The sequence below is a fragment of the Oncorhynchus mykiss genome, chromosome 29 (assembly GCF_057628025.1).
Source record: "Oncorhynchus mykiss isolate SJ-2025 chromosome 29, ASM5762802v1, whole genome shotgun sequence".
NCBI lineage: Eukaryota > Metazoa > Chordata > Actinopteri > Salmoniformes > Salmonidae > Oncorhynchus > Oncorhynchus mykiss.
The window spans coordinates 23,908,707-23,922,048 of NC_143050.1; the positions used below are offsets into that span (position 1 = coordinate 23,908,707).

Below are 13,342 nucleotides of genomic sequence, written 5' to 3' on the forward strand. Positions count from 1 at the left end.
GGTGAGCTTGCAACTGAAGGGTTGCTGGTATCAAATCCTAGATGCCAGTGCCCGTCATTGTTCCTTTGAGCAACTTAACCCCCCCCCCCATAACAACAGCTCCCCCGGGCGCCCAGTGTCTTTTCGGGAGGGGTTGGGTTAAAAGCGGAAGTGAAATTTCGGTGGGACCTTGTGTGCAATTGACCAATCAAGTGATCTTAATATCTTATTCTATATGCCGACTAAAAATATAAAATCTCTATACGTGTGCCTCTCGTAGAGAGACATCTCTGCCATTCCCATGGTGTAAAAGCCAGTTGCTTTTTGCCATAATTGCATGGGATTTGTGCAAGCAGTTTGGCTGCTACCTAATACCATATTTTGGTATTCTATATCACATGCACTTTTAGGGGCCTTAACAAAACAGACCAAAACAGATATGGCAAATACTCAACCATTACAGTTTTGTGACTTGCTGCCATTTCAATCTATCCCCTATACACATTTAATTGTTGGGGCACTACTACCACATATCAATGAAATTGGTACAGTACTCTCCATCACGGGTGGCACAAATGTTACCTCTTACAAGACACGCATCAAAATATGTTCATGAGCCTGAAACAACAATACCATGCAACCACTAGCGGTCAAAATTACTCTTGCATTTGAAAATCTATGACATTTACATTGTAAACACACAACAAGGCTCACAGATTACTTCCTGCTAAATAAAATATTTATTAACTATTGATTAAAGGAGATAAAACAGATGAGATTTCACCATTAATCGTCTGGTTTATAAACAAACCATCACTTTTACAGCCCTTGTTGACCTTGTAGCCTAACTTCCCTAGATGAAACATATGATTTTACTTGGAAATGTGTGGGGTTTAATGTGGGCAGAACAGTGTAAAAAAAAGTTGATTCAATGAACAATTCTAAGGCAACCAGCTACAATCGGATTGTGAGTTTGGGTAGCATAAATGTTGTTGTGCAAACTCACAACAAACAGTTTGTGTGTGATTTTTTTTTAAATAGCAAACTCACAATCCTATTGCAGCTGATTGCCTTTCAACTGTACATTGAATTATCTTTTTATTTTTATTTTTTACTTTTTCTTTTACAGTGAACTAGGATAGGCTTTAGGCCTATCTTCCAATAGAGCCCCACAGTGGAGGTGTCATAATACCCATAAAACCTAGCGGTCAAACATGGAAATGGTTCCAATCATTTCCCCACCATTCCTTTTTCCCATAGGGGATTTAAAAAACACTTAAAATAAGGGCTGTGTTTCTTGTAGTCTTACCCTGGCATGACATTTTGATAACCATGTAAATCTCTTTCGGACAAGGTGACATTTATTAATATATTTGGCTCTATTTACTCTCAGATTCGAAAATGCTAATTAGCATCAAAGAAGACGTCATGCAAGACCACAAATCCCTGCAAGCTCCTGCACGTCATCTCTAGCTGACACCTTTGCTAACAGGTATTGTATCAATTTAAAACTTGCACAACACAGTTCCCAGAATTGTCAATTTAAGTATATTCAGCCAATTTATTCCTTACCAAATTTAGCTAACATTAGGTAGTTAATCCAGAGATTCTTACCCTAACCTTGATTCGACAGTCTCATCCAGATCATGGCATTTGGAGTTCTTTATGGTAGCCACATTAACATTTCATTTTTTTGGGGGGGGGGGGGTAAATATCAGCAAATATATTAATAAAAGTCATCTTGTTATTAAAATGTTACCCTGCGGTAAGCCTACATGAAACACAGCCCTTATTTTAAGTGTTTCTAAAAACCCCTATGGGAAAAATGAATGGTGGAAAAACGATTGGAACCAATTTCTTGTTTGACCGTTAGGTTTTATGGGTATTATGACTCATACTGTGGTACTCTATTGCAATGACATTAAGTCTAAATAAACCTAGGCTACTCTGCTTTGTCAATACTCCAGTGTGATGTGCTTCAAAGTAATAGCTGTGCCATAATTTATTTGATGTTCAATAGCCTACATGTTATTTGATGTTAGGCATTATGAATGTTCAGAAACTTAACACTGTGGAGAGAGAGGCTTGTTTCCTAGGTAACCAGGATGGTTGAACATTTTCCCCCTGCTTAGCAAGATGGATGCTCTTGTGCCTCCTGTGGTTACTTGGACACCTTGCTCCCGTTCTCCATTCAGGGACATCTCAAATGACATTACCCGCCCCCACAATCAAACAAAACATCTAACCAGCACACATATCTGTCAATACAAATAAGGTAAAACGACACATTCATGTCACACTTTTGGAAGAAGTCAAGCTTCAATATTTCATTTTACACCAGGCTGGGCAATGCTTTAAGATGCAACTCTATAAATGATTCAGCCGTTTTTATATTTGTGTATCCCCATGTCAGTGCTCGCAGTAGCCTAGACAAGCAGCATACTGTGCTTACGTTGGAGGTTTTGCATGATTGAAGAGGTTGAAATATGGATGACATGGTTACATAATTGATTGGCTGTTTGAAAGTAAAGGAGAGGGAGGGGATGTAGCCTACAAGTAATTGGTGGTCCTGGTTGGTCTGAGTCTATGAAATGATGGGGATTTACAGCAGGAGCCAGTTCAAATGAGACCGGAGACACATCCCCAGCCAAATAAACAAGCAGGCTTTCAACTGGGCACAGACATCAATTCAACATCTATTGCACGTTGGTTCAATGTAATTTCATTGAGATGACGTGGAAACAACGTTGATTCAACCAGTGTGGCCAGTGGGTTGGGTCCATCTACTCCGTGCATTATAGGAGTACTGTTTGAGAAAAAATCTCACATATTGGAATCGTTGGGTCACTGGATTATTGAGGTGTCAATTTTCATTGCAATGGCAGCAACCATCTGCAATATTTATTTATCCTACCTAAAGTAACCTACAATATTCACACTTTAAGAAATAATTCGTTTTTCATCACATGTGATGTTTTTTTAATGAGATCAATTATTGTTGTTCTCTCACACCAATTGTGTCTTGCTTTTCTTTGATGCCGTATTCATAATCTAAACTGCCTACTACCATTCCTGTCATATAGTGAATAACATTGTTGTTGAGATGTTGAAAATACTTTTTGTTGATGATTAGCTTCCTTTGATTCATTTCCTGTGACATTCTAGAAGAAGAACGCCAACGCGAAATCATAGATAGATCGCGGAGGCGCGCACCACTGCGCGTGCACATCTGTCAGCACCAAGGACAGCCGCTCAGCCCCGAGCATAGCGTCAGTATTATCACCTCACAGAACAGCCCGCGCCGAGCGCACAGAGGACTGGTAGAGCAATAATACTGTGCACAAAGGGAGCCGCATACGCCGCGAAATATGCTCTAACTCGTTTATATCGACATTGGAAGAAAGACAATGGGGGAAATAGGCAAAGGAAGATAATAATCTTTGAAGAAATGCTTCTGAAACAGCGGAGATAGTTCAACAACGGATAAGGTCCTGACCATGCACATTCCTCCGCATTGCACTTAAATCAAATGTGCATATTTTCCACACTGTCCAGCGGGACGGTGGTTCAAGTCGTGGTAACCGGGTGAACAGTGCAGTCCAGAATCCGGGAAAGCCCACCTGCCAACACGAGGGAGAGACGGATCTGGGGTCCACTGTGCGTTTTGGTCGTTTACACGATGCGTTTGTTTCTGCTGGCGGTGTTCCTCTCGTGCTCCTGTGCGCGGGCTGGCTGCGAGCCGAAGATAGTGAACATCGGAGCCGTCCTGAGCCAGAAGAGGTACGAGCAAGTCTTTAAGGATGCAGTGACCCAGGCGAACCAGATATACGGGAGAGATAAATTCAAGTTGACCGCCATCTCCGTAACGCACAAACCCAACGCTATCCAGATGGCTCTCTCCGTCTGCGAGGACCTCATCTCCAACCAGGTATCTCAGGAGTGCGCCAGCGTGCCAGCATTGGTGTTAAATGATAATAGCCTAATAACATGAGTCATTAGCACATATATAGCCCATCTATTCAATGTCAATCATATGAATCCAAATCATTTAGAGGGCTCAGAGAATTGTCCAACATTTGTATGAAGCCTATGGCCACTATTGGGGGGGAAATTAATCATCCTCTTTAGTGTGTTGCATCTTCCCGTTTCTGCTTCAAGGGAACTGACTGATGTGAGTAATTGGGCAGATGAGGTCGATATATTGTGACGATCACTTTATTTGCAATGAACAAACCAGTTAAGCATATCATTCTAGACTATAACCTCAGTGCCTGCGAAACAATGTGCCACCTGTTTCCTGCCTGATCTCATAGATCAAACATAACAGTAAATCCGGGACACTCAAATGAGTATGATATGTAACGTTTGGTATGTGTAACAGTGTTGCTTCCATCCATCTCTTTGCCCCAACCTGGGCTCGAACCAGGGACCTGTAGGTATAAAAAAAATATATATATATAAAAAATGATTGTAATAAACATTTAATTTGGCCTTACTGCTATTAGCGCATAGAAACGCATTGAATAACATATTTATTTATACATGGCAAAACAGGTAGTCAAACAATTATTCAAAAGGAAGTATGTTTTAAAGTGAATCCTTTATGAAAAAAAATGTGAATCCAATTTTATTAATCACAGGTGTAGACCTTACAGTGAAATGCTTACTTACGAGCCCCTAACCTACAGTGCAGTTTTAAAAAATACAGATAAGAATAAGAGATAAAAGTAACAAGTAATTAAAGACCAGCAGTAAAAAATTAAATAACAATATATACAGGGGGGTGCCTGTACAGAGTCAATGTGTGGGGCACCGGTTAGTTGAGGTGGTATGTACATGTAGGTAGAGTTAATTAAAGTGACTATGCATAGATGACAACAGAGAGTGGCAGTGGTGTGGAGAGGAGGGGGGGGGGGGGGGGGGGGCAATGTGAATAGTCTGGGTAGCCATTTTACTAGATGTTCAGGAGTCTTATGGCTTGGGGGTAGAAGCTGTTTAGAAGCCTCTTGGACCTAGACTTGGCACTCCGGTACCTCTTGCCGTGTGGTAGCAGCGAGAACAGTCTATGACTAGGGTGGCTGGAGTCTTTGACAATTTTTAGGGCCTTCCTCTGACACCGCCTGGTATAGAGGTCCTGGACGGCAGGAAGCTTGGCCCCCGTGATGTACTGGGCCTTTCGCACTACCCTCTGTAGTGCCTTGCGGTCGGAGGCTGAGCATTTGCCATATGATGCAACCAGTCAGGATGCTCTCGATGGTGCAGCTGTAGAACCTTTTGAGGATCTGAGGACTCATGCCAAATCTTTTCAGTCTCCTGAGGGGGAATAGGTTTTGTCGTGCCCGCTTCACGACTGTCATGGTGTGCTTGGACCATGTTGGTTTGTTGGTGGTGTGGACACCAAGGAACTTGAAGCTTTCAACCTACAGCATGTTAGCTAATCCTTCCCCTTTAACCTAACTCCTAACCTTAACCTTAACCCCAAACCTAACCCCTAGATTAGTTAAAGTTAGCCACCTAGCTAACATTAGCATTAGCCACTTATAACCTGAATGTCTACCAACCCAAAGGTTGTGTGTTCAAATGTCATCACGGACAACTTTTGCATTTTAGCTAATTAGCTAGTTTTAGCTACTTTGCAACTACTTAGCATGTTAGCTAACCCTTCCCCTGATCCAAACCATTTAACCTAACTCATGGCCTTGCTAAAGTTAGCCACCTAGCTAACATTAGCCACAACAACTTGGAATTCATAACATACAGTGCCTTGCGAAAGTATTCGGCCCCCTTGAACTTTGCGACCTTTTGCCACATTTCAGGCTTCAAACATAAAGATATAAAACTGTATTTTTTTGTGAAGAATCAACAACAAGTGGGACACAATTATGAAGTGGAACAACATTTATTGGATATTTCAAACTTTTTTAACAAATCAAAAACTGAAAAATTGGGCGTGCAAAATTATTCAGCCCCCTTAAGTTAATACTTTGTAGCGCCACCTTTTGCTGCGATTACAGCTGTAAGTCGCTTGGGGTATGTCTCTATCAGTTTTGCACATCGAGAGACTGAAATGTTTTCCCATTCCTCCTTGCAAAACAGCTCGAGCTCAGTGAGGTTGGATGGAGAGCATTTGTGAACAGCAGTTTTCAGTTCTTTCCACAGATTCTCGATTGGATTCAGGTCTGGACTTTGACTTGGCCATTCTAACATCTGGATATGTTTATTTTTGAACCATTCCATTGTAGATTTTGCTTTATGTTTTGGATCATTGTCTTGTTGGAAGACAAATCTCCGTCCCAGTCTCAGGTCTTTTGCAGACTCCATCAGGTTTTCTTCCAGAATGGTCCTGTATTTGGCTCCATCCATCTTCCCATCAATTTTAACCATCTTCCCTGTCCCTGCTGAAGAAAAGCAGGCCCAAACCATGATGCTGCCACCACCATGTTTGACAGTGGGGATGGTGTGTTCAGCTGTGTTGCTTTTACGCCAAACATAACGTTTTGCATTGTTGCCAAAAAGTTCAATTTTGGTTTCATCTGACCAGAGCACCTTCTTCCACATGTTTGGTGTGTCTCCCAGGTGGCTTGTGGCAAACTTTAAACGACACTTTGTATGGATATCTTTAAGAAATGGCTTTCTTCTTGCCACTCTTCCATAAAGGCCAGATTTGTGCAATATAAGACTGATTGTTGTCCTATGGACAGAGTCTCCCACCTCAGCTGTAGATCTCTGCAGTTCATCCAGAGTGATCATGGGCCTCTTGGCTGCATCTCTGATCAGTCTTCTCCTTGTATGAGCTGAAAGTTTGGAGGGACGGCCAGGTCTTGGTAGATTTGCAGTGGTCTGATACTCCTTCCATTTCAATATTATCGCTTGCACAGTGCTCCTTGGGATGTTTAAAGCTTGGGAAATATTTTTGTATCCAAATCCGGCTTTAAACTTCTTCACAACAGTATCTCGGACCTGCCTGGTGTGTTCCTTGTTCTTCATGATGCTCTCTGCGCTTTTAACGGACCTCTGAGACTATCACAGTGCAGGTGCATTTATACGGAGACTTGATTACACACAGGTGGATTGTATTTATCATCATTAGTCATTTAGGTCAACATTGGATCATTCAGAGATCCTCACTGAACTTCTGGAGAGAGTTTGCTGCACTGAAAGTAAAGGGGCTGAATAATTTTGCACGCCCAATTTTTCAGTTTTTGATTTGTTAAAAAAGTTTGAAATATCCAATAAATGTCGTTCCACTTCATGATTGTGTCCCACTTGTTGTTGATTCTTCACAAAAAAATACAGTTTTATATCTTTATGTTTGAAGCCTGAAATGTGGCAAAAGGTCGCAAAGTTCAAGGGGGCCGAATACTTTCGCAAGGCACTGTATCATACGTATTGCAAATGTGTCTACCCACCCCTGAGTCCAGGTTGCTATTTATTTATTTCTTTATTTATTATCTAACTAGGCAAGTCAGTTAATACAGGATCGATGCCCCCCCGGCCAAACCCTAACCCAGACGACGCTGTGCCAATTGTGCTCCGCCCTATGGGACTCCCAATCACGGCTGGTTGTGATACAGCCTGGATTCGAATCAGGGTGTCTGTAGTAACGCCGCTAGCACTGAGATGCAGTGCCTTAGACTGCTGTGTCGCTCGGGAGCTGATTGCAACAATATCAAATGTTTTATTGCAGTTTATATTTTTTGTTTAAAAAAAAATGGGACAGTTTATATGGTTAAAAATGGGACTGTATATTAGGGAAAAAGTCAGTTTCTTGCAAATATACACTGTGTTACTCTAATATACAATATTTCTTCAAGCCTAGGCTATGATAACAATACAATGAAACTGCAGCCAAGCCTTTAAGAGATCCGTCACATATGGTAATACAGATGGAAGCTGAAGTGAAATTCTACCTATTTATGTTGGATATCCATATGTTGTTGTTACACAAACAGTAGCCAATATAATGAGTAACTACCAAACCAGAACTTGAGGCCAAACATTAAAAGTAAAATGGGCAGTGAGCCTGTGGCTAAATCTCTATCCCCATATCTGTAGTCTATTATCCAGACAAAGCAATGTGTTCAAGGGTTAATATAAATCTTATACAAAAATTATTCTTTATCATTTAGAACTGGACAATCAATATATCCTTTAAAAGCCATGGACTGATTTTTCTTATCTAAGGGCCAAAAACACACAGATTTGTGGGGGATGAGAGGCCAACTCACTTCAGTGTACACAGCTGCAGATCCACTGAACTGCAAACAAACTAACTAACCAAGAGAGAAATGAGTGATGCATCCTTAAATTAGTTTTACTGCAGTTTCTATTTTCACAGCTCGTGCCATGTGACGAAATGTTGCCTAAAAGGAGGCCAACATGGCCACGTACGCAATGGGCACGTCCATCAAAGCATCACAGGGGTAGCAGCTGGGGTGCATGCCTTGGTTCATTTGCCGTTATGTCACTGAGAAGGGCGTTTAGTTTGTATTATGGAAAATTTTATGATTTAATCATTAGAAATGGGTAGTTATAACTGGTTTATGTTATTACTAGATCAATAATGAGACACACAATTGTATGGAAGGCAATGGTTTTTGGCTCTAGACTCGAAAAATGACTGTGTTTTTCACTTCAAGTGCGATTATTTTTTAGGTCATAATATCTTTTGTGTATACGACTGGTGCAATTTAAACCTAACAATGAAAACAACATTAATAAGTTATGCATTGCGATGTTACCCCTTTGAGATTTGTTTCAACACTGAAACACATTGCTAAAACCCTCGTCCATCCCATTCACATTAAGCATTACATTGCTTCTGAAAGCAGCAATATCATGTAGTGAAGAGAACTGAGGCGTGAACCACCCCTCCCCCATCCCTTTTTCTCTCTCTCTCTCTCTCTCTCTCTCACACACACACACACACACACACACACACACACACACACACACACACACACACACACACACACACACACACACACACACACAAAGGTCTCTCCCTAATTCCTCCACTCAATTCCAATGTCCCCGGTCCTCTTCATTGTAATGATTGTTGTAATTGATAGAGATGGTTATGTGCTGACATATCTTTGCTCCCTACGTTCCACAATATCTGAGTCCCATCCTATCATCTCAGAGGGCTGCAGGGATGAGAAAGGTGCCAATGTTCTACATGTACCTTTACTTGTCAAATGCATGGAACAGTGCCTACTAACTGCCTAGATGGAGACCTAACCATGTGAGAGACTCAATGAGATGGTCTTGGCTCTGTGGTCATGTTAGTCACTCGAGAGAGGGTCCATGACAGATGGTATGGTAGATGCCTGGAAGCGCTCTTCGGATGAAAGAGGCCCAACCATACGGGCTGCACACACTAACCATCATGCCTGCATATCATGCCAGTTTTGTCTTCCCCCTCAGTTGGATCAGTTTTCCATTTCTAAAGAATCCTATTAATCTAAGAATCGATATACAGTTAGTAGAGCTGCATTGAGGAGCATCTATCTACTTCATCCAGGATAAGTGTCATTCAGCTTTGAGCCAAATGAATAACCATCTACCATGCAGCAATTATGCTAATGAAAAATTGAGGATGGTTTAAAAGAGGAAAGAGCTGATTTGACATTTCCATGTCGCAGTGAGGAATCAATAGTCCATACACTTTATTATCCTTTCACCTCTCTTTACAGGTGTGTGTTTTTCTTTAATCCCCGTACTTGTGTCTGCAGGTGTATGCCATCCTCGTGAGTCATCCTCCCCAGTCCAACGACCACCTCACCCCCACGCCTGTGTCCTACACCGCAGGCTTCTACCGCATCCCTGTTGTGGGCCTCACCACGCGCATGTCCATCTACTCCGACAAGGTGACAAATGACAGAGAGAAAGAGAGAGAGAGAGAGAGAGAAAGAGAGATAGAGAGAGGGAGGGAGAGGGACAGAGGGAGAGGGAGGGGGGGGGGGAGCTGAATGATGGAGCAGACCATGGGGATCTAAACAAATAAGAGAGACATACATTCTACTCCACTTCTTCTCTAGCTACCAAAATAGCTGTGGACAAATTACATTCTGCTCCAAATGTCCTGCAAGGACAAGACATTTCTGTTTGATTGTGAACAACTGCAAAGGCCTCATGAATATGTTAGAAAGAACAGAAAAACCGTGGATAACAAGCAAATAATTTCCTCGCACTCCTTCTTCTTATTTTGCTTTCTCCCCAGAGTATCCACTTGTCTTTTCTGCGGACTGTCCCCCCGTACTCCCACCAGGCTCACGTGTGGTTCGACATGATGCGAGAGTTTCGATGGAACCACATCATCCTGATCGTCAGCGATGACCACGAGGGGCGGGCCGCGCAGAAAAGACTGGAGACCCTACTGGAGGAGAGGGAAACAAAGGTGAGACGCTCGGGCTCGCCGGACCCCCAGTGTGTGTGGGTGTGTGTGTGTGTGTGTGTGTGTACTCTCTGTTTAACTCTCAAAGGTCTTCTATGTATATAACTGTTTTTCTTTCTGTCGTGTGAACACATCTCTCACTGACCATTGTGTAAACATTGGCTAACATCAAAATGCTAGAGACATCTACAGCGTCTAATGTGTTCTGATCTGAGTACATCTTTTACTCATCTCATGTTGCTTTTCACCATAGTCAAATTCTCCTGGGTCAATCCACAACGGGAGCCAAATAGCGGACTTTAACCTGGGGCTTGGCAAAATATCAATGACTCCCAAACAGAATGATGGTTCATAGATCCTTGATGAATATTTGTGCTGTGGTACATGTATGTTGTTTGGAAGGGATGCAGTTCACAAATCCAGTGTAATGCTCACTTGGAGACTTGTAATGTGATGGATGGTTGACATACAGTAGTATATCAGATGGTCATCGTGTCCTGTGCTAAGAGACTAAGATGGTGAAATACATATCTTTGGTTTTATTGTGTCCTTGTCAAATGATGGACTGAGACCATACAAGTGAAATGACAGGCATGTGACAAACTGTCCATAAGCATTACTTTAGCCCAGAGTCACCTCTGAGGTTGTGTTGCTGGGTAGCTAGCTCATTAAATGTGCTGATCCACCTAAAGCCTAAAACACAGCAGGGATGAACACATGTGTCAAACTCATTCCACGGAGGGAATGGGTTTTCGCTCCACCCCTGTACTTGATTGATTAATTAAGGTCAGTAATTAGTAAGGAACTCCCCTCACCTGGTTATTTTGTTCTTAATGTGAAAAAAACCTGCCGACACTCGGCCCCCCGGGGAATGAGTTTGACACCCCTGCCCTAAAAGATCATGTTCCCTAAAGGAAAAGAGAAGGACCAATTTACATATTGTTAAAAAGACAGGATGTGGTTAAGACTTTTTGACACTGCGCTGTTTGTTCCCCGCAAGGGCTCCTTCCTGTAATTGTGTGACGGAGTGAAATGAGTCCTGATTTGAAGAGTAATTTAATCAGAGGCTGATGAAACGGTTCATGTGACAGACACATGCTCACGATAATCCACACCGAAGGGAGAGGTGAAATGTCAAACATGTTGAGGTTCATCAGTCACACTCAAACATGATCAAGATTGATTAGGAGTTACTAAGTATACTTTTTGTCAATAAATCATCTTGTTATAAAGGATTTTGACTTTATTGGATCATACAATGACTTTACCTGTGTTGAAGTGGTGTTTTCTATGGTAAATACCTACATTAGATTATATAATAGTTGGTTAACCGCTAGCTACATGTTTCTTCCTTCTTGGAATCCATCTTGTCTGACCTTGGCTCTCTCTCTCTCTCTCTCTCTCTCTCTCTCTCTCTCTCTCTCTCTCTCTCTCTCTCTCTCTCTCTCTGTCTCTCTGTCTCTCTGTCTTTCTCTGTCTCTCTCTCTGTCTCTCTCTCTGTCTCTCACTCTCTCTTTTAAATAATGCCATAAGCAACAATTGGATAGATTTACAGTTACCAGATTGAATTAATCTATCAATGTCACAGAATCCTTGGGATGGTAGATAGTGTGATGTGATGCTGTAAGGAAGTATATGTGTTCTTTATCAGTGGTTTTAAGAAATTACTCAGCCAGCTAGTTTGGCAAATGCTGAGTTTGCCACATTTGGGGAGTTTGTGTCATTTCCTCATTTAATATAAATATTCTATTTATTCACATTTCATATTCCGTATCGTGCAGATTATTCACACTGTAATTGCAGGTTTATGTGCTGTGCTGCTGTGACAAGTCACAGGGACAGTAGTTATATGGGGTTCTATACCACAGCCGGTAGCGAGAATCTTCTACCTGTAGTGGATTCAGTCAGAATACTGACATGAGCGACACAACATACAATATTCATGCTTGCCTGAAGTAGCAAAAATAGAGCACCCAAAGAACTCTTTTGGGAAAACAAAGCCAGTCATCTAGACAGTTCTTTTTACCAAGGCATTGCAGTGCCACACAGAGACAGCTGCAAGATGGTGGAGCGCTAGAGAAAGAAATGGACAAAAATAGATTTGGGTTTGGGGACTCAATACATAATTTGATTATTTATATTCTAAATGAAGACTGTAGTCCCATTCACTCCAGTTTGATTAATACTTGTTTTGTAATGCCATGATTTATGATTGTGCACTGACCGTGAAACACTACGACACAATAGCATGCAACATTTGGAAGGGGAGCAGTGTTTTACAGAGCAGCAGTGACTACAATAACTTCAGATTACATTTGAGGCATAACAGATCTGTAATCCGTTCAATGGAGTGAGCGTGAATACAATTGAGGAGAATGGGATTTACTTTGGATTTGCTTGTCAGGCAGTATAATGAACGAATGTGGCAGAGTCACTGTAGCATTTGGGATGTGGAGGACGTAGATCCTGAGCGCTCTGCCTGCCTGCGGTCTGAGCTGAAAGGTCGGGCATCAGGGGAGGCAGGTCTGTCAAGCAGAAGATGCTGTGTTTCACTGCAAAATGGCTCCCTGACTAAGGCAAAGCAGGAGACTGCCTTGCGGCTCCTTTCACAATATACAGGAACTGAGTGGAATTCAAAATGGAGAGAGCCTGAGGGCCATTAGTTTGCAGAATCAGACTGTTTACCTGTTGGGATTGCTGACACACAGACATTTTAGCCCTCTCAATCTCACAGTTGTACAGAGAGTATGACTGTTTCTGGACCAATGCTGGACAATGGTTTGAGGGTCTTGAGTAGTATTTGAAAGATTGTGAATGAGGTCATATGACATAGCATTAAATAGGATTGCTAGTTGTCAGTGGCTGTCTTTGATTTACTTTGCAAGCCCCAGTGTTAGGGATCCCAATTTGAAGCAGAAAAGTGAAAATTTATTGGAATGCTTTACTGCGATCCATTTTCAACAGTTT

General features: G+C 41.9%; 1 protein-coding gene across 10 annotated transcripts in view; it reads left to right on the forward strand.

Moving 5' to 3' along the window:
• Positions 1-3,170: 3,170 nt before the first annotated feature.
• LOC110509851 (glutamate receptor ionotropic, NMDA 1) overlaps positions 3,171-13,342 on the forward strand; it is a 31,086-nt gene continuing 20,914 nt past the window's right edge. For all 10 annotated transcript variants that reach the window (XR_016493286.1, XM_036967277.2, XM_021591008.3 and 7 more), the window contains exons 1-3: positions 3,171-3,907; positions 9,714-9,848; positions 10,202-10,378. Coding sequence is in view for 9 of the 10 variants with exons in the window: in XM_036967277.2 (XP_036823172.1) it covers positions 3,659-3,907; positions 9,714-9,848; positions 10,202-10,378 (561 nt within the window). In the remaining variant the exon portion in view is untranslated. The remainder of the gene's footprint in view (positions 3,908-9,713; positions 9,849-10,201; positions 10,379-13,342) is intronic.